At 34.4% G+C, this 27,120-nt stretch overlaps 2 protein-coding genes and 1 pseudogene across 5 annotated transcripts in view; all 3 read left to right on the top strand.

Annotated features, from left to right (window-relative positions):
* Positions 1–621, top strand: part of NUP37 (nucleoporin 37) — a 39,030-nt gene extending 38,409 nt beyond the window's left edge. Inside the window, exon 10 of the mRNA XM_016127073.2 lies at positions 358–621. Within this exon, the coding sequence (XP_015982559.1) occupies positions 358–471 (114 nt within the window). The 3' untranslated portion in view covers positions 472–621. The remainder of the gene's footprint in view (positions 1–357) is intronic.
* Positions 622–5,803: 5,182 nt separating this feature from the next.
* LOC118614889 lies at positions 5,804–5,919 on the top strand (annotated as a pseudogene).
* A 6,654-nt stretch (positions 5,920–12,573) lies between these two features.
* The window catches only part of WASHC3 (WASH complex subunit 3), a 38,963-nt gene continuing 24,416 nt past the window's right edge, over positions 12,574–27,120 (top strand). Inside the window, exons 1-5 of one of the 4 annotated variants that reach the window (XM_016127077.2) lie at positions 12,574–12,784; positions 13,350–13,448; positions 20,344–20,409; positions 22,213–22,320; positions 26,032–26,139. In XM_016127077.2, coding sequence (XP_015982563.1) covers positions 12,734–12,784; positions 13,350–13,448; positions 20,344–20,409; positions 22,213–22,320; positions 26,032–26,139 — 432 coding nt within the window. In that variant the 5' untranslated portion in view covers positions 12,574–12,733. Of the gene's footprint in view, positions 12,785–13,349; positions 13,449–20,343; positions 20,410–22,212; positions 22,321–26,028; positions 26,140–27,120 lie in introns of all 4 variants that reach the window. The other 3 variants (XM_016127076.2, XM_036237363.1, XM_036237362.1) reach the window with 3 other exon arrangements.

Genomic DNA, 27,120 nt, shown 5'->3' with positions numbered 1-27,120 from the left:
GCTTTTTTGGTCATAGCCCTCAATTCTTTAAATCACCAGAGGTAATAGGCTTTTTATCAGTATTCATATAAAAAGCATTTTGTTTCTTCTGTTATACTTCCTCTTTCATTTAAATATAATAATTTTGCTTGCTTGCTTGGTTTAGACTGCAAAAATATGTGAGCCTGGGCTGCACCAGTTTTTCATAGATTACTTATATACTTCATTTCAGCTAGCTACAAACAAATAATGCTTATTTCACCTATGAGGTTTCTCCTATAAATAGTGTTTCAAAACATTTCTTATTTTTGAAGGGTTGTTTTGTTTATTAACTTGGATGATTCATTGAGCTTCTTTAATTCTTTACCTGTTTTGTAGCCCATCCTCATTGGTTCTGTACCAGTTGGATCTGGCCTTTCCTGGCATAGAACTCTCCCACTATGTGCAGTTGGAGGAGACCACAAGCTGTTGTTTTGGGTGACTGAAATGTAAAATAAATTTTCTGGATACCTTAGATCTATAAACTTTGTATTTTTAGTACATATTTGGTAGAATTCCTTATTTTTATATCAAATATACTGTAAGCTCTAGAAATGTCCCATCTGTTTTTGTTAAATAAAAGGTTGATGGTTTGAAAAATTATATTCCTACTCTATTCTGTGTGTGTGTGTGTGTGTGTGTGCGCACGCGCGCACGTGTGTGTGTTTTAATCATCTCTTAAGACTATCATTAACTCAACAGTTCTAGAAAAGAGATGACTAAAGAAGCAATGCTTTTGATTTTATCACAGAATTTTCCAAAGTATATCCTATCTTCTATACCTTAATTATATGCTGTTTTCCTAGTTCTCAGGGACACAAACATTTACAAAAGGGGAAAAAGGTCTCCTTTCATTGTTACTCTATAAGTAGCTGAATATGTATATGTGGGTGTATGCATTTTTTTAGTAATCTATTATGTGTAGGAGTCTTACAACTTCTTCAGAAATTATAAAGGATCATTATTCAATTTAATATAAAAATGATCTTTAGTTTCTTAAAATTGTGACTGATGATGTTAGTCAACCCTGTTTACTGTGCAAATTCCTTTTGACTAGATGTCTCAACATTCTTAGAACATCTGGTGTATGGGATAAAGCTTACCTTGAAAAATGACTTATTTAATACTTTTAATCGCTTCTACCTTTTATAAATCTTCACCATTCTTAATCAAGAAATTTATGCCTTTGAGATGACATCTAGTGGCACTAGAACTGTGTTCACAGTCTCAAAGCTCACCGAAATCATTATTACAGCAGCCATTATAATGTTTCTAATGATGCATCATAATGTAATCAGAGGAGTATAAGCTAAGGGTTCTGCTTGTCAGTAGGTATAGAGTTAAATAAATTTCTACAGACTCTGCATTTCTGTGAGTTAATGCCATCTCTAAAGCTGCATTTCCTCTTATAGAATAGAGATAGGAATCGCTATCTTATAGAGTTATTGTGAGGATTAAGTAAAGGTGATTAAAAATACCTAACAAGTGTCTGCCACACAGTTCAGGGATTTGTAGGTATTTTTATTTCAGAGATGCATAGTTCTTATTTTTGAGAAATTAGAAGTTTATTTTTAATAATGCCAATGATTTTTTTTATTTTTTATCACTAACTTTTTTTTATTATTATGGTAACATTGGTTAACGAAATCCGATAAGGTTCAAGTGTACAATTCAACAGTGAGTCATATATATGTATATTGCATTGTGTGTTCACCACCCATAGTTAGATTTTTCTCTGTCACCACATATTTGACCCCTTTTACCCCACCTTCCTCCTCCCTCCCAATAAATATTTTTGACTCAAGTTTTCTATTCATGGGATGTCTTATATAAGTATCTGAGGGAATCAAGAAAATTATCTTTAAGAAAGGTAAATGTTGCAGGTAATTTTTAAAATTTTAAGAAAGTTTTATAACGTAAATGTTTGGTATAAATTGTTATGTTTTAAAGTACAGATGAAAAATTACCACAGCAATTTCCATATTACATAATACAGTAAAATGTTACTACCAAATAATAGAAAGAGTTTCCCTTACCCCTTTATAAGCAGATTTTGAACTTAAAAAGGAAAAAGCAGAGAATTTAGACATGGTTCCCTTTAGTAGTCTCTGCGATGCAACAGAGAACCATAAAAACATCAGAATGGGCCAAAGAATTTGTCATTTCAGGACATACCCATATAATAAGGATACATCCTGAAATGACAGATTGGACCAATATATTTGAAAATTTTCTTACACTTAGTAAAGTTGACTTAAGAATTGAGTGGGTTATGTTTTAGGGATGGCGACTGAAGAGGTGAGTATATTGGGCTTGAGTATTTGGCTGTCTAGGATGTAGGTTTTCTGGAATAAGGGCTTACCCAAATATGAAAATTGTCTGATGAAATAACTCAGTAGAACTATTCCATGTTAAGGGAAGCTTTCTTGGGATAACTCATGGTGGTTGTGTAAATAGTTGTGCCAGAGAGACAGATAATGTTCCCCTGAAGAGAAAAAATGGTGGTTCCCTGTGGAAATTAATATGGTGACTATGAGATAAGACATTCTCAAGAAATGAGAGGGATATCTTTACCTCTTATTTTCAGGAATGGTATACATTTTATCCTGAGTAAGCACTGAGAACTGTAACCTTTTCTTTCTTTAGATCTTGCATACAAGGCTATGCAACCATTTTATAATGTATACTTTGTTGTTAAACTTTAGTGTATTCAATTATTCTAAATAGTGTAATGATATGCTATTTCATTAGTAAACTTTATTCTTAGTAAACTATGTTTAAATTAGACTAAGGCAGAAGGAAATGTTTAATGGGGAATTAGTTATTGGTCATCACTCCTCATTCCTGCTAAATAACATGAGATCTGATTTTTGTGTGTGTGTGCCTGTGTGTGTCCTAGATAGTTTTAGTTTTTCCATGTTTGTTTATAAATATGTCTAAGATGGTTTTTCTTTTGTTGAAGTTAAGTTTTCCTCAGGATTGCTTCACTTACATTGTGAAAAGAAAAAAAAAGTTGTATTTATGTTCTAAAACTTGTATTATTTAGGACTGTTGAAGCAAAAATCAGGATATCACAAATCTGCAAGATGTCATAACTAAATCCTCTTACAAAATGATGGGATCATACATCTCATTTTATTTTATGATTTGGCTTGTACATTGTGAATATTTCAATGTCTCTCCCATGCCAAAACTCAAAATTGCACACCCATGCACTCCAATTTGTTTCTTACTTTGGTAATTTGCAACTACACACTGACACTGACCTAAAAATGTTCCTGTTGCTGTTTTAAATCTCATGTCAGTGGAGAAGAAACTGAAATCTGGTTTGCACATTTGGGTCTGGTTTTTTGTAATTGTCCAAAATCTGACATTATCCCAGAAATGCTGATTGGGAAGTTATGAGACAGTATTGTGCCCAATGCTAATTTCTGAGGAGAAAAAGTATATGCTCCAGATTATTTCTCATGTTTTTCTGTAGCTCAAAATGTTAAACTCAATTTAACCCAGCTGTATGCCATGCCAGTAATAGCCTTAATTCTGAACCCAAATAAAATTTACAAATAAAAATTACCATTATGATGGTCCATTTCCACATTTTCCTCAAGAGAGCTTGGTCAGGTCTTCAGAAGCAGCATTCTGTTCCAGTATATCATTATCAAGCTGTCCATGTCCTCAGTAACAGGAACAGGAGAGAACACTCTGTTTCTTTAATCTAACACCTTGCTGATTCAAAAACATTTATTTTAACAGGCATTGGAAAAGATTTTCAAAACAGCCAACATTTGTTTCTAATTAAGTATTTAAAGAAATATGCCCTTTAAAAAATAGGTACTTGTCTTAATATTAGCATGACTTTAATGTATAGCAACTATTTGTTAACTAAACACAGTAACAACAAAATAATTAGGATGTCAGCTTTGAGGATCTCATTCCACTAAAGGAAAAATGAATACACATTGGATGACATAACCATTACTCAAACTCAGCGTAACCAATCTCTCGTATGTATGGACACAGCCTTCATGGGAAATACAAAAGCAGCGAATCTACTTTCTGACCTTTCCAGCTGTTCTTTTTGAACTACCTGACCTTTCCAGCTGTTCTTTTTGAACTACCTTGGTAAAAACAATCGTTGCCCTTATGTAGGATTAAGTTACATGTGCCTGGAAATTTCTTTGTATCAGCTTGTTTCTGTGTAATTTATGTCTTTGTTATATAGCTATTTGCCTTCTCAACTAATTTTTAACAGAATACTCAACCTTGGGACTTGTAACACTTACATAAAATTTTATAAAATCCATATGAACAACACTAAGTTGAAGGGGAGGCCACCAGGCTTCTTAGCCTTTGCAAACAATTTGAGTAACCCAATAGATTTAAAGGTGTATGTAATAAGCATTTCTACCAACTGCATTTTTAGTGCTGTTTTGAGTTCAGGGCCTATTTCCTTAGTTTGTAGCAAAAGGCAATAAATGCTGCTGGTATCTTTGCTTCTAATGGTGATTAAACACAAAACTTTGATCTTTTTTTTATAAACACAGCTGTCCTATCGTTGAGCCAAATCCGGAGAAGATTAGACTCTAGCTGAAATTAAGGTTATCTCTGCAACCATCTCAAGTAAGAGCTTTCTAATACTGTTTTAGGAAATCTTTATTTTTGAGACAGTGTATAAAGGAAATAAGCCCCAGACAACAAACCCCTAAAGTAAGCCAGAGGCAACTAGTGATAAATTATGCCACAGTAATAAAGAAGATAGACTCTTAAACAAATTTATTCATTTTGGTTCATTTTTACTTAGACTATAATTGTAAGAAATGACTTTCTTAGTTGACTTTAAGTTTAAACCAGACCAATATGTTATTTTTTGAAGAACTTCTTTCTTCCATCTTTTCTTAATTTAATGTTTCCTTGGTTAATAGTTCTTTCTTCTATTAGTATGAAAACTAGGTAGCTATTTATTACAGATAAAATAACTCATTATAATCACTTTGGTTTGAAGCCTACAAAAAAAATTTTTTTCATTAAGATTTAGACTCTGGAGTTTTATATACCTTGCCAAATGTTCTGTAGGGCTAATTCTCCTGAGAATTGGACACTAGTGCCTCAAGCTGTGTTGTGAACAGCCAATGATACATCTCTCTCCAAACTTCCCGTACCAAGGAGAACATCTGCGTGTGTATCCCTCACTGAAATCTATGGAGCTCTAAAAAGATTTCCCTGGTGCTAGATTTTGAGCAAGTGTATGATCTGGTCATATATACAGCTGCATCAGGGATCTCACCCCACAAATACTTTAAGCCCCAAGCCATGGAGCAATTCTGGAATTTTTTTTTTTTTTTTGGTGTTTTTGACCTGTTCCTTTTCTGCCAAATAACTAAGATGTGTTCACATGTGTTTATAATTTTTATAAAACCCTAGCTCATTGCTTCCCAACTTATCGATAGCAAATAACTGGGAGAATATGGGATTATTTCAAGAGTTTCTCAATGTTATATACCTATTACAACTATCAAAATCCTCTTTTTCCTTTGAAGCTATGACCTTTTGGGGTCCTGAGATTATAGATCACTGCAAAATCAAACTTCCTCACATAATCCTAGCAGGTACTGACTTCGGATGTTTTGCAATCAGCTTGTTCCCTGAAACACCTTCAAGTAGTAGGAGGAGTGAGCTCGCCAAAGAACCCTTACTCCCGGCCGGAGTTCCAAGGTGTAGCAGTTGGCACATCTGCTTTACACTCAGGAGGCCCTGAATTCATTTCCCAGTGGAGCCATGGTCCATGATCTATGGCCATACCACCCTGAACAAGCCCAATGTCTGATCTTGGAAGCTAAACAGGGTTGGGCCTGGTTAGTACTTGGATGGGAGACCACCTAGGAAGACCAAGTGCTGTAGGCATAAATAAAAATAATGATAATAAAAGAAGGCTTACCTCCAATTCCGAGAGTGGATTTTGAAGATCTCATTCAGAAATTTTGAGAAGATTTAAAAGTTCCCACATCTATCAAGGTGTGCCTGTCATCTTGATACCTATTATGTGACCCCAGGTTTGACTCAAGTTCATATGAATGCCAAAATACTTTAACCATTCCTGCCTATGTCTTATATAAGAGGCAAGACTTTCTAAAGCAAGATATATTATGGGGACTCTAATAGATCCTAGCTTGGGAACTAAAAGGGATTGAAGTACTATCTTTGAAAAAAATTGGGGGATTTTAAGATGGATATCTCAATATTGTTCACTATTTCCATTTAATATTCCCATTTTAAATCCTCAATGTGTGTGTGTTCATTCAATGAATATTAAATATCCAACCACAATCATCTGAGGTTCCTCACATTTTTTTTTTTTTCATTTAAAAAGGGCTTCTCATACTGGAAAATATTATGAATCGCTTTCCTAGACTGACTGGCTCGCACCTTCTGGCCCAGTCATTTTTTAAAGGGTAGTAGCAAAGGTTCTAACATGACCATTTTGGACTCTAGAAACAAGGCAACAGGAAGAAATGTTGATGTTGAACTTCCAGAATGGTGTTGAGTGATTTTATGTGGTTGATTCAAAAAAACCTGACCGCTCTAAGAAGTCCAGGTGCTGAGTCATTTACTGAAACAGCCAGGGGAGGTTAATTAGAAGCAGCTGATAGTGGCATCATTTGCTGGGTTGTTTTTTTTTTTCTTTTTTTTTTTAAATAAATGGAGAAGGTTATTCTATGAAAAGGACAGTGCTACAGAAGGTGTGCAAAGTTAAGGAAAAGACTTAAGACTGAAACCTACCTCTCATACCCCCACCAATGAGAGAAAAATCTGCCTTTGTGAATTCAAGATAAAATATCTTGGCTCTATAAAAATAGTAATGGTTAGTCCTAAGAAGAGTGACCATGGGTGATATTTTTTTCCTCATATGCTTTTTTCTTTACTCCATTTTCCATGATAAATATTTCACTTTTATAATAACTCCATAACTTAAAAATAAGCCAGCTCTTATCTGTCTATCATGTGCATGACTCCGTAATAGTTGTAAGGGAATATAAAGAAATGGAAACTGGCCTCTGACCAAAATAGAAATTGCAAAGTTTGGCAATACAACATGGTCGCAAAAAGATAAGGTAGCATGTGCTAGGTATCAAACTAATGATGAAAGCAAAGTGTTATAAGGATTAAAAGAAGAAAAATGGCATCATCTTCTAAGGTAGAAAAGCTAAGACACTTGGATTTCTCAGAGCATCGGTTCCTCTGAAGAGGGTGGCGTGTTTCAGGGGTTACTGAAACAGGAGATATGCTGGAGAGTCTAGATGAGGAATGTTTAGATTTCCATCTCAAAATGCTCTCCCCTGGGTTGCATAGCCAATCAGAGCTACTCCTTCCCCTCTGATTAATGCAGGGAGGAGGCCAGAGAACTAAAATGTTAAATCAAGCTATGTCAGAGACTGCAATATACTGATCAGCCTTGCAGCCAGACCTTGAGGAAACAGAGAACAAAGGATGATTTCTGCTGGGATTGCTAACAATTTCTCCATACCATGAGGGGAAAACAGTCTTTGAGTGGTGTCCTACACAAAATAAAATCATTCATTCCCTATGGCTAAAATCATGGGGAAGCTATGGAGTATATGCTGAGAACTGCCAGCAGGCCTTTCATGCTGTATATACTCATCCTTTCTCACTTGTATATCCATCCATACCATCAAAGGACAATGGGGAAACAAAGTCTTCATAATTCACAGAAACTAAGAATGCTATATAAACTGAATTTTCTGAACACTCAGGGTCCCTCTCAGCGTCTTTCTCTTAGTCCCTGTGTCTTTCTCTAGACCCTCAGTGTCTTTTTTTGGTCCCTCTCAGTGTCTCTGTCTCTCTGTCCCTCTGAGTCTCTCTCAGCCTCTCTCTCTGCCTCTGAGAGGGGACCACGCTGTGTCCGTGGAACATTACCCCTTCTATAAACTTTCCTTTTGACTCTGACTCTGGCGTGCATTTCAATTATTTCTTAAACACAGACAAGAACTCTCAGTGCAGGGCCTGAGTTCCTCCTACTCGGAGGAATTTGCCCTGTCCTGCCTGTATCAGGATCACTTCTTGAGAAAATAAATGAGACTCTAGACTGAGGATAGAGTTGCCTTGCTAAAAATGATTACCTGAAAGTCCACATATGAAAGGCGAGTGTTCTGTGTTTTCTTAGATGCCATAAGAGTCTTTTCAGCATCCATTCATCATGGGGCCATTTATATAAACTATATTTTCTTTTCCATATTCTTGAAGCTGTGGCACTTGTGGTCATATAGACCCTGGGAGATACTACCTCTCCCACGGCTAACTAATTGTTAAAGATACACAACTTACTTGGAAACATGTTTTTTTTACAGGCAAACCAACCAATACTGAGCCCATTGCAGACACCTTCCCCCACCACTGGAAAGCAGAGAGTTTCTATGCAGTCATTCATGAGCCGAAATGGCACAAGGGGAAGAAGCAAGTAACATTAATTTATATGGAAAAAATTTATGAAGCTTCTCGGGCCCAAAATTCAATGCGCACACAATGTATTTATTTATTTATTTATTTATTCATTCATTCATTATACACACAATGTATTTTGTTTGTGATGATCAAAAGGTTTGATCATGTCTAGTTTTATGCTCAGCATAACACCCTTATGAGCTCTCTTGGGCTATTCTGATACCTTTGAATATATCTTGCTAAGTTACACACAAAATAATTGAGATGAAGCACAGATGCTCACAGATACAGTTCAAAGCTGTGGTGGCTTGATGCTACGATGCTGAGAGTCAGCTTGGTGGGATCATCCTCGCTGCTCATATGGATGCTGTCTCTATAATATCTCCCCGCACAACGAACACTGAACACTATTTTCCCTTTTCGCCTTTTTTTTTTTTTTTTTTGTAAAAGTGAAAATCTTCTTTGGATTTCTTCCAGTGAGTGAATAAAGGTACTAAAGTAGCTCTTTGGTAAAAGCGAAGTGGCGTAATGAACTTTTGCAAAGCAGGGGAGGTACCTCTACCCCCAACCACCTAATGTAACTTCATACACCAAAGCCTGCCATAGTCATTCACATTACCAATCTTCAGCTGTTTCCCCTGCCCTGCCTTGCCCTTCCCACAGAAACCCCAATAAAGACTCTGGCCTAGGCTTTCCCCTAGCTCCTGCTTCTGTCTGCCTCCAAACCAAAATCGAGTGTTTCTGCTATGGCCCTTTGTGGCACAGCATGTCCTCTTTTCTTGGGAAATGTAAGAAAGAAATTCTTTCAAGGGCGTTAGCCTCTCTGTGTTGTCCCTTAGTCACTTGCATATATTAAAACCCATAGGTACAAATGCAACTGAGACCTTTTCCCAATCGCCCAAAGCAAGCAGGATCATTAGGCAACCTGTTGCTTTATTAGGGACCCCCTAAATGTAAATATCTTTAAATCTCTTTTCTTGAAGTAGTCACCTTTCTGGAGAGGAATCCAGCTTCCTGCCTAGAGGATATAAGTCTACAACCCAACTTTCTGAGTGACATTCCAAAAGCCAGAACAATTAGAAGTAACTTGAAACAATTAATTCTTAACACAATGGAAATAACTAGGCTAGAATTCCTTCACTTAACCCAGTACTAATAGACCATTGATATCGTTCCTGTAGGGTATGATAGGGTAGGGCAGGGATAGGAGACAGTTAATTTTTTTCCTACTATTATGAACCAACACTATACCCCTCTAACTGTTCCATCCTAAAGCAGAGCAGGAAAAAAACACAAAAGAAAAACAGAAACACATTTCTCATCATTTACCCCATCTAAGAACTTATCCATGATAAAATTAATTTATTTGCTAGTAATCTGCTATGAAAACCAAGATAATTAGTAAAAAATTCTAAAGATTTTTTTATTGAATGGGTATATGCAAGTGGCATATATAGTCTCTGCCCTTTGCAATCAGTATCCATTACAATCTACTTGTTTTGTGTCCAAAATTCACTATAGTAAATAAAATCTGCTAATACATTTCCAATGAGAGAAATCCTGGAGGAAGGAGTACCTATTTCAGAGGATTTCTGGCAGTTGGTCAAGACTTATAGCTGTAGCTTGTTTTTAATAGTCCTAGAAGTTCAGTTATTGTGAATGGACTACTGTCAGGAGCTAGAAATGATTAATGATCAAGGATCCCAGGAAGCAAAGAAAAACTGTTGCTCTTCTTCCTGTTAATTAGAAATAGCATCTTCTAGCATTATATTTGTCTTTTTTTCTTTAAAGAAACCAAACCATTTTGAAAGACAAATGTTTGTCAATTGGCCAAATTCTATCATATTCTATAATTCTATCACATGTGTATAACAGATAACATACATAACCATGAAGTGACTGTCTGATTTGGTTTTGTCTTTCTCCTCTGGCTGGGAGCTTCTCCTGACTCTGGACAGGAAGGCTAGCCTATAGACTAGTTGGTTGGAGATTCTGCTCAGGGAAGCTGGTTGAGTTTACCCGGAATTGTGAGTCCCACTTAAATCAAGGGTTTGTAGAAGATCAAGTAAGTTGTGGAAGCGCAAGGGTCATAACGTTCCAATAAATACTTATCGAGGGTCTACTATGGGTCAGACATTGGGCTAGGGCCTTGATAGTAAACAATGAAGAATCTCCGCCCTAAATTAGTAAAGTAGTCTGTAGGCATTCAGACAAATAGGCAAATATAATATAACTAAGATGAAGTGAAGAAGAGGATGGTATGGAAGCATATATTTGGAGGATGTAGTAGGGGTATCTGCTGGATGAATGGGTGGATGGATGGCTCTCTTCAATGACTGGCTCCATCTTAGATCATCCTAGATCACAGTCCTCAAAACTGTGTATTAAAATGATTAATAAATATTTGTTGGAAAGTAGAGTGGCTAGTATTAATTGAGGAATCATTAAAAAAGAAAAAAGATAATCCTTGTCCCAACCAATTTACAGCCTAAAGGAAAAATAACTACACATATGGACTTTATCAAGGCAAAAAAACAAAGGACAGTTGCCTAGAATTGTCACAATGTTTCTTACTTATAGTTGTGGCATTAATACAGTAGTTAGAACATGGAAGGTACTCGATAGATGTTGAAAAACAATGAAATATTCAATTATAGATATAAAGAGATTATGCAGATATAATTATAGACATGAAGACATATAAACATATTCCTCATCCTATCTTTTCTCACTTCTTCCTCCCATTTCTATGTATACTAATACTATTCTCAACTTTCCTGTTTCCAACATTTATTGCACATCTATGTACTAGGCATTGTATAGTCTTTTTACAAATGCAAATCATGTCACTCTCCTGCTCAGATTTTTTTAATGGCTCCATCACCTATAGAAATAACTTTCTGATCTTTTGATTCATAATAATGGGGGCAGGGGAGTTAATTAAAATGAAGATTTCCCCCAGAGGTCCTGATTGCTTATCTATGGTCAATTCCTGGAAGGTGCATTGTAAGAAGTATTGCCCATTCCCAAATAATTCATGCAGCTGGTCCATCTATCACACTTTAGAGAAACATGGACTATAGTTATCAAATATGGCATAAAATGGCTTAATGAGCTATTCTCTCTATTCCTGTCTCCTTTGCTGCCATTACCTATTTCTGAGATTTTTTGTTCAACAGAACTAAACCATTATTTATTTCTCCTACATACCATACTCTTCCATGCCTTTATGCCTTTGTACAAAGGTCCTTCTGAAATTGTCGGCCTGGCTAAACTTCACTCAAAGACCTGCTAAAAAGCGACCTACTCTGGTCTTCTGAGAGGATTTAGGGGCACCTTTTAACTATAGTACTAAAGCACTTTGCATCTGTGTGGGAGCGCATGCACCTTCATGTACGCAGGCACACACCTTTCTCAGTATTGTTTGCACATCTACCTAGATGCAGCACTTCTAGACTCTTATGTCTGCCCTAGGCTAAAAGCTTCTTGAAGGCAGAGACTATTTTCTTCTTTTCGGTACTTAGCGTCTTGCTCGGTACCTGGTAGAAGGGTTCAACTTTTGGTTTGGTGACTTGTCCTACATCGCATAGTTGGTAAACTGCACAAAATCTGAACCAAGATCTTCAAATCCCATGCAAAGTTCTTTCCAGGTGTCTTTTTGATTATGTCAAGTGGATGTCATTTCCATTCGTTTCTGACTCACCTGTAGCATTTGACACTTTATTTCACGTGTTAAGGTCTTTTGGAAACAGTCTCATCTTCTCCTTCAGGACATGAAGGACAGCAGGCTTACTTTGAATCAATTTTATGTTCCCTGCAATGTATAGCAGATTATCTGGTATTTAATAGCATAAAAAAATTGTAACACACACAGACCTGATTAAGGAATGACCTAGCTTTCTACAAAACAGACAGGACTAAACGGAGATAACCTTAAACAGAGACAATTTTTTACTTTTCTTTTTTGCTCCGTTTTTAAGATTTTACTACTAGAATTGCAGCCACAGTCCCTCCAGCTTGCGCCCCCGCGTCTGACGTCACAAGCCAGACCTCGAACTACCGATCCCAGAATGCCGTGCGAGGGACGAGCTCTTTGAGAGCCGCCACGTGATTGGCGAGCGTAGGATTTTCCTTCCGGCGGGAAGGTCCCCGGAGGCGGGGATTTGAGGGTCTTGTTTAAGCACTATTACCGGGTTGGGCGGGCCACGTCGGGGAGGGGTTTGTGGGTAACCTCTTGGGTCCCCCGCCCGCTGAGGAGATGGATGAGGACGGGCTTCCTCTCATGGGGTCAGGCATAGACCTGACCAAGGTTTGTAAAAGAAGGAGTTGAACTTCCGGCGACCTGGGAGGAGGATGGGGAAGGGATGCCCGATTCCCAGGGAGATTCCCCATCTCTCGATGCTAACCCTGTCCCTGACCCCGGGCTTCTCTTCTGCCGGCTTCGGGAGGGAGAGTCTCACAGTTCTCCTTGAAAAGGAGTCCCTCCCGAGGTGTTTAAGGGGATAGTGAACCTCCCCCAGCCTTCGCTTCCCGTGTTACGAATCTGTGTGCTCAACGGTGACTCACTTGCGAATGGGTCGGTTGCGACCTCTAACCCTACCCCTTTTATTTGGCCCCAAGTGTTTTAGTGTGTTTAATGTGTGTTGTCTCTACCAGCAAGTTCATACTCGTGAATCCAAAGCCCATTCTCAAACTTTTCCGCAATCTTTGTCATCTTCGGACACCCCACCCCCGCGGTTTAGTACTATTCGCAGTACTTCAAGGGACTCCTGTAACACAGCAAAACAAACACCCTGTTGTTGTTATTCTCAAAGAGATTGCACAGTGTGCGTTCCTCCTGTTCGAATCATATTTTTTTTATTTACATAAAACAGGTGCCAGCTATTCAACAGAAAAGAACGGTGGCATTTCTAAACCAGTTTGTGGTGCACACTGTACAGTTCCTCAACCGCTTTTCTACAGTTTGTGAGGAGGTAGGTCCTGTGATACTGGTTTAATGAGTAGCCTAAAAATCACGTTGCACTTTTGAAGACAGCAAATGAATAAAACAAGAATTACAGCCTACTATCCCATACCATGACCTCGTCACCCAATTATTATGTTAAAATACTTTAAATCCTCTTTAATTCCATTACTATCAATCCTGCACCCTACCTCTGCTAAATTAGCTTTCTAGAGGCCTTTGTGAAATCGCTCAGTAAGACTCATTTGAATTAAAGAGAACAAAAGGAATTCCAAAATTTTACAGTTCAAAACATTATTTTGGAATTGGCTGTTTCTTTCGCCCCAAAGATTTACATTTTTGAGTATACATTGTTTCTGTTTATATTAAAATTATTATGTTACATTCCTTGATCCACAAAACGGTAGCCTAGATACATAACTTTGGCATCAAATGCCATTATGAAAATAAAAATAATTCTGCAAATGACTTGTGAAATAAGGAATAAGTACCCAGTTAAGGATTAGATCCCAGATCCAGAGATCCCTGTCTTTAAAAAATAAATAAATAAATACGGTTGAAAAGAGAATGGAGAGAAAAATGGGAACATGAGTTGAAATTGGGTTTCAGAAAGGAGAAAGGGGTGAAATTAGATAATTCACAGGTGAGCCAATTAAATAGTATGCCGTTTATTCTATCTTGTATTTGATATAAGGTATAGTCTTAGCAGAGTTTTTGTTAGATCTTTTATTATTAAAAAATGCATGGAGACAGGAAAACTTTTTACTTGCAGGTTCCAGCTGCTGTTTTTGTGTAGTTATCAAAATCTTTCTTTTCACTAAGACAAAAGGAAGTGAAATGACGATAAAGGGACTCAGTTCAATGTATTTTATCTAATAGGCTGAGAGTCTAGGTGCTTGCTTTAGGAATTTTATCTTGTATTGCCACATCTCTAAATGGGTATAGAATTGACTGACTAAAAACCAAGTAAGCCAAGGATTTAGTCCTTCACTTTGTATATCAGGATAGGTTGGAGAAGTATCTGGAAAGAGACTTTTCCAGGATTGTTACAGAGAGGAGCAGATACTCCATCCCCATAAACCTCATTACCAGATTAAAAAATAAAACAACCAGCAGACACACGTATTAAAGCAACTTGACTGAGCTGCTCTTGGCCAAGGATAGCCCCTCACCTTTGTAGTTCCTAATAGTTTCCACTGCCTGTGGAGTGAGTGGTATTTACTGGGACAAGACGAGATCAAATACAATAATCGTCTCATTTATTGATTACTTATGAATTATCAAAGCCTCACGAGTCATTCTTTTCTTCCCTTCTGTTCCTTTCTCAGCTTCCTCTCAATTGTTTTAACTCTGTCACTCATTTTTCCCTAGTCTCTCTAATTCTAGAGACAAGTTGGTTAACCAAAAACTCATGACATTTAAATGTAGTTTACTGCCTTTTTCTCCTTAATGGATGATAATGTAGATTGACTGTAACTCATTTTTTACAATTCATTTTTCAGCAGTTTGGATATATTTGTAGACTGTTTGCTTGGTGCGATGACAAAAACTAATATTTATTCTGTGTGGATTCCATGCTAGGTTTTGTACTAAGTGCTTTACGTTTAATCATCACAGCCCAGCTCTTGGGAGAGGTCCAGTTATCTGCCTTTTAGAAATACAAAACCAAGATGTAGAGGTTTAAATCATTTGCTTAGTCATTTATTCAATCATTCAACATATATTTGAGTGCATAGTATTTATAGCTGCAGTAGCTGCTCTGACTTGCCTAACTCTGATCTATTAACTGGAAAAAAACAAATGTGTCTCACTATTCTGTTATAGTGCATCTTCTGACCTGAATAAGAGGCATGTTGACATCATTTTCAAGTGTTGTAATATCTTCTTCATATGATAAAGTCCATGGATATAATATGTATTCAAACATAAAGTGCTATTTTCTCCCAAGTTAAGGTTTTTGAAATGGGTTATAATTTGTGAATAGCACTTATTAGGTTCGTAGTACTTGTTTTGTTAAAGCCTGAAACAAGAACAAAAATGACTGTTCTCAGCAAAAAAAATGAACCTCAGCTGTTATTCTTTAACTGGAAGTGAACTGGGATGGGGTGAGGGATACCTGGGTTTTTTTGTTTTTTGTTTTTTACATAATCTGGTTTGAATAAACCCAAACTGTAACAACTTCAATCACAGCTAAACTGAAACCAGAATTAAATTTGAAAAAAATTGCTGGGGCTTTCTTTATCACTATTACTTGTTTTAAAGTTCTTTAATAAAGAGAAAAGTGAAGAAATTAACTTTTAAAAAAATTTTTGGATACCAAGCTACTTTGTAACTCTTATAATGACTAGAACTAGGGTAGGAGAGAAATTAGAAGACAAAGAAAGGAAAGTAGTTGAATCATTTACTTAGGGTCATCTGTACTCTTCCTTCACAAATCCCAGTAAGCATTTCTATTCTGGCCCTAATCAGCAAAATCTTGTAGTGGTCTATGGGGACTGCAAACTTATATTGGGAGTGGGGGTGGAGGAGGCATTCAATTGCAAGTTCTATGCATCTCATAGGTAAAACAGCAGAAATTTAACCTTGAGTTTTAAAATCAAAGGTACTCTATAAATAAGGGAGTCAGTTGTGTTATTTTGACACAGACTTGTAACATACCTAGAGTACTGGGTTATTAATCATTTTTTAAATATTCTAAAATGTTCCTTTTTTAAAAAATCTTAAGTATAGGCAACACTGCTGAGAATTCTCACATAATCTAAAAAACTTTACAGTGCTTCTCTTCTACATCCAATTTTAAGCCCACCATTGGACTTAACCTTCAGCCAAATAATATTTTGCCTAAAACCCTATTTACTGCTACAACTTTTACAACTACTGGGCTTAAGTGTCAGATGAAGCTTAGTAAAACCAGTGATTACTTCCCTTTCTGGCTTCTAGGGACCCGTACAATCCATTGCTATATACCATGAGATCTATTATTTTTAAATACTGTTTCTCTTTTAAAGAACTGGATATGAAAACTGGATATTTTACAAACCTGAAAAACCATAGTATTTTCTTTTTGTTTCCATGTTTAACTAGTCACTCCATATTTTCAGGTTTGCTTTAAATCCTTATAAAGATAAAAGGATGGCCGAATGCGTGGGAATCTGTTACCTTTCCATTTCCTCTCTGTGAAGACTTTCAGAGGTGGACACAGTTACTGTCATTGATCATGTTACTTCTATTCATAGTCATCTACACTTGAGAGGAGTGGTTCTCAACCAGTAGACATTTGGCAATGTCTAGAAATGTTTTTAATTGTCACAACTGGGAAGTACTAGTGGCATTTAATGGATAAAGGTCAGAGATTCTGCTAAGCATCCTTTAGCATACCAGGCGGCCCTCACAACAAAGAATTGTCCAGCCCAAAATGTTAGTAGAGCTAAGGTTAGAAATTTGCTTTGTAATGATCTTGGGATTGTAGAAGGAAAATTTGGAAGACACATCTTAGAAATGAACTTCAGCAGCCCATAAATGAAAGCAGATGTATTTTGTCAAGTGACAGTGGCTTTCTGAAAAGTATATATTTCTGTATGTTATAGGAATAATTACATGAGAACAGACTCAGAAACATTTATCCTGCCAGATTATCTTTATAAAGCAGAGATTCTTAATTGTGTCACATACCCTTTGACAGTCTAATGAAACAAAATGAATGTTTTTAAAATTATAAAATGTGTGGGATCACAAAAGAAACCAATTACTTCAAAAAAACTCAAAATTGTGACATAGTAATATGCCCTTTATTAAAGCATTAAATTGTATAATCCAGTTAACATTTATAATATTTTAGACTCTCAAAAACTGGCTCTAGAGATGATGGATAATATCTTCGTGAATAATAAGATAACAACCTGATCTGTCTGCAACAAAGATCTTCCCTAGCCAGGAAGAAAAAACTTTGTCTATCAGATTTTGAGAAAATCATTTACATAGTGGTTTTAAACTTGGGGTACGTGAACTTAGATGGGAAAAGAACTATATCTTTATTTACCTCTAACTTAAATTTCACATTTTCTTTAAATTTAGTGAACAAAAGTCACGGTAGGACCTATGACTCTCACTGATAGAAATCACAGATTTTTTTAAATTAATTTTTTTATTGAAGTAACATTAGTTTACAAAACTGCATAAGTTTTAAGTGTACAACATATGTAATTAGACATTGTATATACTACATCGTGCTCACCACCAAAAGTGGTTTCCATTCGTCTTCATACAACTGACCTTCTTTACCAATTTCACCCTCTCTCTATCCTCCATCACCTCTGGTAACCACCAATCTGCTGCTGTCTGCCTCTATGAATTTGTTTTTGGTTTGTTTTGTTTTGTTCAGTTTTTATGGTATAGTATTTGTATATAACCTCCACACATTCTCCTGTATACTTTTAAATCATCTCTAGATTACTTATATAATACCTAGCACAATTTAAATGCTATGTAATTAGTTGCTATACTGTATTATTTAAGGAACAATGACAAGAAAAAAAAAGGTCTGCGCATGTTTAGTACAGATATAACCTTTGTAGGCCCAACTACATAGTATATATCAGGAACAACATAACTTTTTATTTCCTTAATGTTTTTAATCTGCAGTTGGTTGAATCCAAGAATACAGACCAACTGTATAACTTTTTTTGTCCAAGCCTCTTTAATCTTCCTTATCAACAAGTAGTTTTTCAAATAAATATTTCCATCCTTATTCCTTTATTTACTAAGACTTGCATTTTAGTCCTTAGCTTATCCTGTATGAATCATTGAGCACCCAATGAAGGAAGTTTTAGTTTTATGATCTAACCCTGAAAAAAATTTAATATCATTTTAAAATAATTCCAGATAAAGCATCTGTTTTAGGAAATTTGGTCAGAAAAATTTGATTTCCAGTGTTTAGCATAGTAGCATCTTAGTGAGAAAAGAATTGATTATTTATTAACTTCGAATAACAAAAATTCTGTCTTTGAAATATTTGGGAATTTTCTATTTTTTTAATTAATGAATTTTATGTTTTAGAGCAGTTTTAGATTCATAGCAAAACCAAACAGAAAGCGGAGTTCCAGTATACTCCCTGCTCCTTACCCCCCATGCTCACAATCTTCCCCACTATCAACACCTCCCACCAGCATGGTATGTTCGTTAAAACTGATTTGTCACAGTCTATATTGACATATCATCACCCAGAGTCTATCATGTTTTAGCAATGTAAACCTCTTTCAAAACAATGTAAAATTCTTTTTAAAATAGTGTCTGGAGTTGGAATGTTTGAGTTCAGATTATTTTACTTGTATGAAGACTTAGTTTTCTCATCTTTAAAATTGGCATAATAATAGTTTCTATGTAATAGATTAGGTGTGACATTGCAAATGGTGTGTTGCATATACAGTGTAGCATAGTAAAATGTTCAAAATGTTTACAATGATTATTATTGCTTAAAAATATATTTACATAAAATATATTAAAACATAAAGATTAATTTTTATTTTTGTTTCTTTTATGTGTTCATTTACTTTCATCAGACCAATGTATGCATTTTAAAGTAAGTTAGAAATTATCATTCACTTTACAGATTAATTTGCTATAGGATTTCTGCAACTAGTAGAAAGACTGATTAGATTTGCCAAAATTTAATCTCCGTGATTTGTAGGAAAATACCTATAATTTGGAGAGGAATTCATCCATATGGTGTTTTATGAACCTGTATTTACATTTACATAAAAGCCTTGTGTGAACAAATCCTAGAAATCAAGCCCAAACTTAGCTTTGAATGCCATTAAAACCAGATTACGTTTTATTTCTAAATGATATCTTTGTAGATCTCAAGATACTCATCTTAAAAATAAGTGTTTTGAGAAGAAGCAGTAACTACTCTGTGGTTGCTTTCAGTTTTTTCTCTCTAAATGTGGGCAAAATGACCATTCTCAGGGTGTTAAAAATCTGCTCATGAGTTAGTCAGGATCTTGATAATATCCCACAAAGCAGTCAGAACGCTGTGCATCTGCCAGCTCGTGAACTGGCCAGCCCAGCTGCTCTTGGACTGTGTCACTGAAGATGATAATGTTTAGGATTAGGGTGTTTTAAATAAACGTTCTCGTGGATCGTATTTATGATGTTACTTCTATGTGGCTGTGTGTGTGTGTGTGTGTGTGTGTGTGTGTGTGTGTATGTGTATAAGTAATTTAGTTGTACAGAGTAACTAGAGCACAATAAACTCTTGGTTCTAATTAATCTGGGATTTCGATAGTAGATTGATTCTTTTTGTTTATTTTTAAACTAATTTTTTTCTTTGTTTTAATTTTTTCCAACATGAACTGCTCATCTTCTGAGTTCATCTCCTTTTACTTTCCAAACTTGAGAAGTCTGAATTTAGGACCAATTGTATATACTTTATGTGTTTAAGAAATTTGTAGAGATAAATCCTGTTTCCAGGATGTCTTGGGCTAATTTTTATCCTATTTTTCTATGAAGAATTTCTTTATTCATCAACAAATAATTGTTAGGCTCTTGTTAAGAGTCATCTACTAATCTGGGCACTGGAGGCGCAGCAGTGAACAACTCCTATTCTGGGAGGAGTTTACATTCTGATCCCAGTGATTGACTATGGCTCTGATGATGAGTTTGATAAAGCTGAAAATGGATCTTCATCTTTTCTGTGAATACAGTTGTATAAAATTAACTGTGAGACATGCTAATAAAAATAATAGACTACTTGAGTTCCTATTCCTACTCATGTAAATGAGAGATTAATATATTAGAAAATGACAAATGCTTCAATCATAGGTTTTAGTTTCAAATCTGCCCTTTGTTATCCTTGTTAAGAGTTTATTTTAATCAGACTTTATTCTTTTGTTTCTGATCTTTTCCAGAAACTGGCAGACCTTTCTCTTCGTATCCAACAAATTGAAACGACTCTCAATATTTTAGATGCTAAGGTTTGTATTTCTGAATAATTTATAGTATAAACTTTACTGGACACTTATGAACTTTCTCAGGTATGCTTTATATTTGGGAATGAATTAAATTTAGCTTCTGTATCTTGAGTTGGTACAGTGTTTTTTATTTGTTTTTTTAATTCATTATAATCACAAAGGAAATGATATTCATTATGAACGATTAACTGAGTCTGTTTAAATTTACACGTGGATTGAGATTTCTTTTATTATAATAATCAAAAGCATAATGTGAGTAACATGTTAACACATTGAGCTGTTATTATAGTTTACTTCATTTGATGGAAAATTTTCAATTATCTTAATAGTAATCATTTGATGACAATAAATTATATAAAACTTTAGATGTCTCCATAGCAAAATTTGTAGAAAATATAAGCTATTTTCTATTTGCAAATATGTTAAATGCTAAAGAAGAAGACTAATTTTGATGTCAGAAATTACAAAAGATAACTAACAAAAATAGAAGGGTGTTTTGGTTTGAAAGCTTACAGATTTTACGTATTTTTTTGTTTATAAAGTAATGGATACACTAGTATATTTTTGTGACTTTGTTCTTTTATCAAAAAAATTGATCTGAAAAAATATTTATGAGGAAGTAAAATGACCAATACCTTTAGCATGAGGATCAGAATGTCTAAGTTTACTTTCTACATCTTCTTGGGACTTCAACCACTATAACTCTCTCAGAACATTTCTCTAGTTTGGAAAATTTAGGATAACCTGGCCTTGAACATATTCAAGATATTCCCCTACCGGCCATACCCACTTGAAAATATTTGGGCCATAGCCACTATGCTAAGTACTGTTGTCCATCAACAGTTCTCAATGAATATCGCTGCTTCGGATCTTATTACCATTGGTTTTTTTCATCATTCTTTATTATGATTATGTATCTTGTTTTAATATTTGGGAAATTCTTGAGTTATGAGTCTAAGGTCACAAGTTAAGTTACCATATGGACAAGTTAACCTTAACTATTACGTGGTCACAGAGTCAGTCTCCAAAATTAGCCCAACATATGACAAATGGATATCATTGATATCAAGATGAAATCAGAAAAGAAGGTTTGCATGGATCTTGCAACTCCAACCTGAAATGCTTAACCACTGACAACGCGCCATATTTTGTGAATGAAAAATAACATATTTTAATAACATTCAGTGATAAATGTTAAAAGAAAAAAAGAATGAACTATTTCAGACATTAAAATTTGATGACAAGATTTTTGTCATTTCTCATATAATTGAAACTTAAAATGTGCTATGAAGCACTTATTTCTTTTTTTACAAAGTATGTTTCAGTAAAAGTCTTTTTACAATATCTTTGTGGGGTAATTTTATTTGTCTCCACTCTACAGATGAGAAAATTGAAGCCCATGGAAATTTATATAAGGTCACATGACTTGTGACTTATACCTAGCCACTTTCACTCGAAAGCCCATGCTTTCTCATTCCTTACACTAAGATCTCTTAATACTTTAAAAATAATAAAGTATTTTATTCTGAGAATAAATAATAGTTATAAGATAAATTAGATTTTTGAGAAATTGTTCAAAAATATATTATTTGTAAATGCCTTTCTCTTTTAAATAGTTTATGGCATAGAGAATTTGAACCACCAAAGATGAGATTTTATAAACATATTTCTACAGACTTAAACATATAAGATAGCTATTTATACCACACACACACACACACACACACACACACACACACTTAGAAATTTACAGTGTCTAGCACATAATATTATCCTTATCTACCAACATTAATTTTCTTTTCTCAGTTGTCATCTATCCCGGGCCTAGATGATGTCACATTTGAAGTATCTCCTGTAAGTGTCACTAGTATCACAAATGAAACACATTCTGAAACAACTTCGGAGCGATCACAGGTAAGTATATAAGTTCCAAGAAACATGAGCAGCTCTTTGTTGAACCAGATAGACCTAATAAGCAGGTTTGAAGGAAGAAGTTAAATAAAAATATAAAACTTTGAATAGTGACATTTTAAAGCCTTAAGTGACAAAAAAATGAAATTTGAAAAAAAGTTAGCTGTTTTGTTTTGTTCTTTTGAAGGGCTTCCTGAAGTTAATATTTTCTTTGCCTTTAACAAATAAAATTGATCTCTGTGGGCCTATGAAAAATCTTGAATATAATTATTTTCTTCAAGTTCACTATGGAAATTTTTTTTAAGTTTTTATAAGAAATGTACTTTTAAAATGTTTTGTTACAAAAACTTTCAAACATACACAAAAATAGAATAGTACAATGAATGTCCAAATGCCCATCACCCAGATTCACCAGTTAAGATTTTGTGGCAGTACTTCATTTCTTTTGTCACTTGCTGAAGTGAATCCCGGGATCATGTTGTTTCACCCCTATATAATTCTTCAGCATTTCTGAAAAGTTCTATTGTTTTCTTGCATAACCACAATGCCATTGTTATGCACAATATAATTAACAATAATTCCCTTGTTATCTAACCCCTCGTTACTCAAAGGATGCTCCATGGACCAGAAGCATGGACATCACCTGGGTTCTTCTTAGAAATCTCAGGTCCACCCCAGACTTAACTGAGTCAGAATTTACATTTTAACAAGATCCCTAGGTGATTTGCAGGCTCTTGAAATTTGAGAAATACTGATCTAAGAAGTACCAATTGTCCAAAATGTCTTTTTGGGATTTGATTTGTTCAGCTCAGCATCCCAGTAAGGGTCATACTTTACATTTGGTTCTTATGTCTTAATGTCCATTTATTCTCTGTATAAGTTTAAATTTCGTTTTACTTTTTATTTCAAAAAATAAAAATTCTTCATTTAAGAATAAACTCTAGTGTATCTCAATGAGGTATTAAAATTTAAGATAAAATAATCACTAAAATGATGATCTACCAAGTAATACTGAAACAAGTAGACTTCATATCTGCATGGAATTCTGCATTTGTACCTGGGGCACTTTGCACAGGATATTTTTTAGATCATGATGTTGTTGACCGTGATAATAATGACCAACATGTAAAGGGTGCTTACCAGGAGCCCGGCATGCATCAAAATGCTTTTCATAAATTAACTCATTTAATTCTTACAACAACCCTTTGAAGTAAATATTGTATTATCAATTCTACCTTACAGATGTGCCAGATAAAGTACACAGGTTAAGGTACCGAGGTTAAGTAACTTGCTGAAGGTCAAATAGTAAACGTAATAGCTGGAATTTTAACCCAGGCAATCTGGTGCCAGAAGTCCTAGCTCTTACCTGCTACATTACGCTGTCTCAGGCACCTGTGTTGAATGTATTAAACATACTGAGCACATGTGGTGTGAGGCACTGTGAGAGGAGCCATATATGCAGATATAGTATATATTTGTGTAGTGATTAGATGACCATTTACTTAATTTAACATCTATTTAATTAATATAGGAAATTTTGTTATAATAACCACTGGAATATATATAATATAAGGAGGAAATCCAGGTGCTGTAGGGGAGTTTAACTTTGCAAGGTTCTTTCAATTAAATGTGGACCACTCTTTTTCTAAAACAAGACATGTAAAAAATATTAAGAGTTTCCACTCTACCTAGTAGTTATACTTTGGTAGATACTAGCTCTCATATATTTTTATAAATATTTAAGTAGTATCTGTGTAAATTTGAATATTAATTTTCCAAGTGTCATTATGAATTCCATCTATGTCTTTTAAAACTTATGCAGTTGTATTGGTCCTGCCTATTTAAGGTCTCAAAAAATTGATTACAAGTAATGATGGCTAAATTTTTAACAATTCAGAATAACCTGATATATCTGGCAATTTTATTTTAAAATTGTGTATTAGTTCATTTGGAGTATTTATGAAGTTCTCTTGGCTTCCTGAGTTAAAAAATTGTGGTAAAGTTGTGTGTTGATTAGCTTAATAACTGTTTAGCATGTTCTTAATATTCAAATCAACTTATTTCTTCTCCATTGTCATTAATTGGTTTATTTTTTTGTAAAATATTTTCAAATGTACTTAATATTGCTTGACACATGATTTTCATTTGCATTACAGTCAACTCATCAGATAAAGGATAGTCATGCACTTTTTTAAAAAAATCATCTATTCATTGTAATCACTATATACGAGTCAAAAATTCAAGTTTGCATGCTGATTTTTCTGCAACTTAAATTTCATGGTTCAGATTTTATCATTACAATAGAACACCCAATTGTACAGATTGAGGTTAATTTGAGAATAAAATGAAGGACAGTTGAGAGATGTGATAGAGGATTTATTGGGTCATTAAAATAGCAAATATGAGACCTGACATAATTAAACCTTGTTGAGGTCTCGATTATTACAGTGAGTCTGTATGTGATTATCATTTAGCCTGTTGTACTAGTATATGAGTTTATTGTCTATAATTTTTTAAAAAACATAACTTGGGTCTTGTTTAAAGTTTTTATTTAATTGTTTTGAACTTTTTGTATTTACATATTTTACAGATGAATGCACACACACACTTTTGTTCACTTAATAGTGTCACGTAACAGTAGTAGAAACCTAAAGGATTTTTGATGTTTTATTTACTTCAGAGTGTTTAACAGGTTTACTTTATATTTGAATTATCCAAGGAAAAAACCTTAATATATAATTCACATTTATATTTTTAAAACTATGAATATTTAGAGATATTTCATGATTTATCTATATTTCAGCATAGATATGTAGACATAAAATTGATTTCATTCTGTTAAGAAAATTCCTATTATTGCTAATGTACAGATAATGAGGAGAATTCACAAAAGTAAACTTATTCTAAATGTTCAGGTTGATAGAAAAATCAAGAACTGTATAGAGGTCCTAGCTTTGTACTTAAGTGAGGGCAGGGTTGCAGTATGGACAAATTTGAGTTTACACGGTACCGTGAGATCTGCCAGTATTATAAAAGCATTTTTACCTAAAAGACCATTCCCAGTATTCTTTACTGTAAGTAGTATTTAATCTTAACCGCTCTGTGGAGAATTTTACCATTAATAGTTCCATTATAGCTGAAATATATAAAATCAGATAATTATGACTGTGAGAAATAGGTTTTTTTTCCACAAATTTTCTAAGTATTGCTTTCTAAGATGTTAGAATAGCCATATCCACTTAGAAAAGATTAAATAAATAAGGAATTCAATTGTGTAGATGATAGCTACCTAGAAAATTAATTCACTGTCCATTAGATTTTAACAATTGAAAAGTCAAATAATTTTATTAGCTTTATTAAAAGTTTTATTAAAATAATATGTCCAACTTATAATTCATGTTTTATAACAGCACTCTGGGAACAAGTAAAGGAGAATTCTAATATTTTTAATACCATGAATATATTTGCATTTTTCAAGGAACAATATAGTGTTGATACTAAGTGTGGCTTCCTCTGAAATCAGATTTAAATATTTGTAAGTATTTGGAAATATGCATTCCATAATTAAATTATTGGTATTTAAATTTAGAAATATGATTTTTTTTCAGATATTGATTGCTTTAGAATGATAAAAAGAAACACCCCTTTTAAGTAACATGATGGACCCCTTTTGCGAATTGTCTAAAGATTTACACGCAATACTCTCTACAGCAGAACAGTTTACAAGACTCTGGACCACAGGAAAGTGAAGTAACAGCAGGAAATATCTTAACTGTAGCCAAGGATCCAAGATATGCCAGATATCTCAAAATGATTCAAGTGGTAAGCTAATTTGGTCTGTCTTCTCTGTCTAGCAGCCTCATTTGAAGTTCTTAACCCTGGAGGTTTCATTGTTATTTTTTTCAACCTGAGAACCACTGCTAAACTGAGTGACCAAGTTTTCTACTCTCTTTCTTCTTTCCTATGTTTAATTAATACCCTGGTTAAAAAAAAAAAAAAAGTAACCAAAAGTCAAATCTTTCTAATTAAAATTGATCTCACACTACAGATTAACATAGTTTAATATAAATTTGTGAAAATATTTTTGCCTTACACGAAGTTATCATTGCAAATCTTGGATGTATCGATAGAGAAATGAAAGTGGACTGTTCATTTGATAAATCATATGGCTTTAGCTTAATTTTCATATGCTAGCACAAATAAATTTTTGTGTGTATTTTTACTCTGAATTTTATCTCGCGGTGATTTGGTTCATAGAAAAGAACAAAAGTCTCTTGACCATGTAAGGTAACGCTTTTAATTTATTATGTGATTTCAGAATTTATATTTTTTCTAAGAAATCATTACATGGTATGATGCCAAAAATATCTGCAATTGTCTGTAATAGCAGAAGCTAATTTCTTTTCGTGCCTGTGGAAAGTCGTGTTACAGTGGTTGAAGGAGCTATCTGTCCTTTTTTGTTAATTAAAAATTAATGTTTTTCTACTATTATCAAGCAGAAAAAGTACTAATGCTAAAGATGAATGTTTTTATTTTGCTGTCCATGGCATTATTTATCACCAAGTAACTTAAAAACAAATACTATTTGTCAACCAGAAAAGAGTAGATTGGTTCATTTAGAAGCTACAGTGGTGACAGTGAGAAGAAGAAAGTACATTTGCTTTTCCTAGCTATCAAAAGTGGATTTGTCACTTTCAGAATTCTGGGCTTTAGTCTTTAGAAAAAAATGAACCAGACTTTGTAATGAGGATATATGAAGTTCTTTAGTTAAAAGAATAAAGCAGAATTAGTTTAAATATGAAT

Source organism: Rousettus aegyptiacus, unplaced genomic scaffold (assembly GCF_014176215.1).
Source record: "Rousettus aegyptiacus isolate mRouAeg1 unplaced genomic scaffold, mRouAeg1.p scaffold_m13_p_2, whole genome shotgun sequence".
In the NCBI taxonomy this organism is placed as follows: domain Eukaryota; kingdom Metazoa; phylum Chordata; class Mammalia; order Chiroptera; family Pteropodidae; genus Rousettus; species Rousettus aegyptiacus.
Note: the sequence above shows the minus strand (reverse complement) of the source record. Positions and strands in the feature narration are given on the sequence as shown.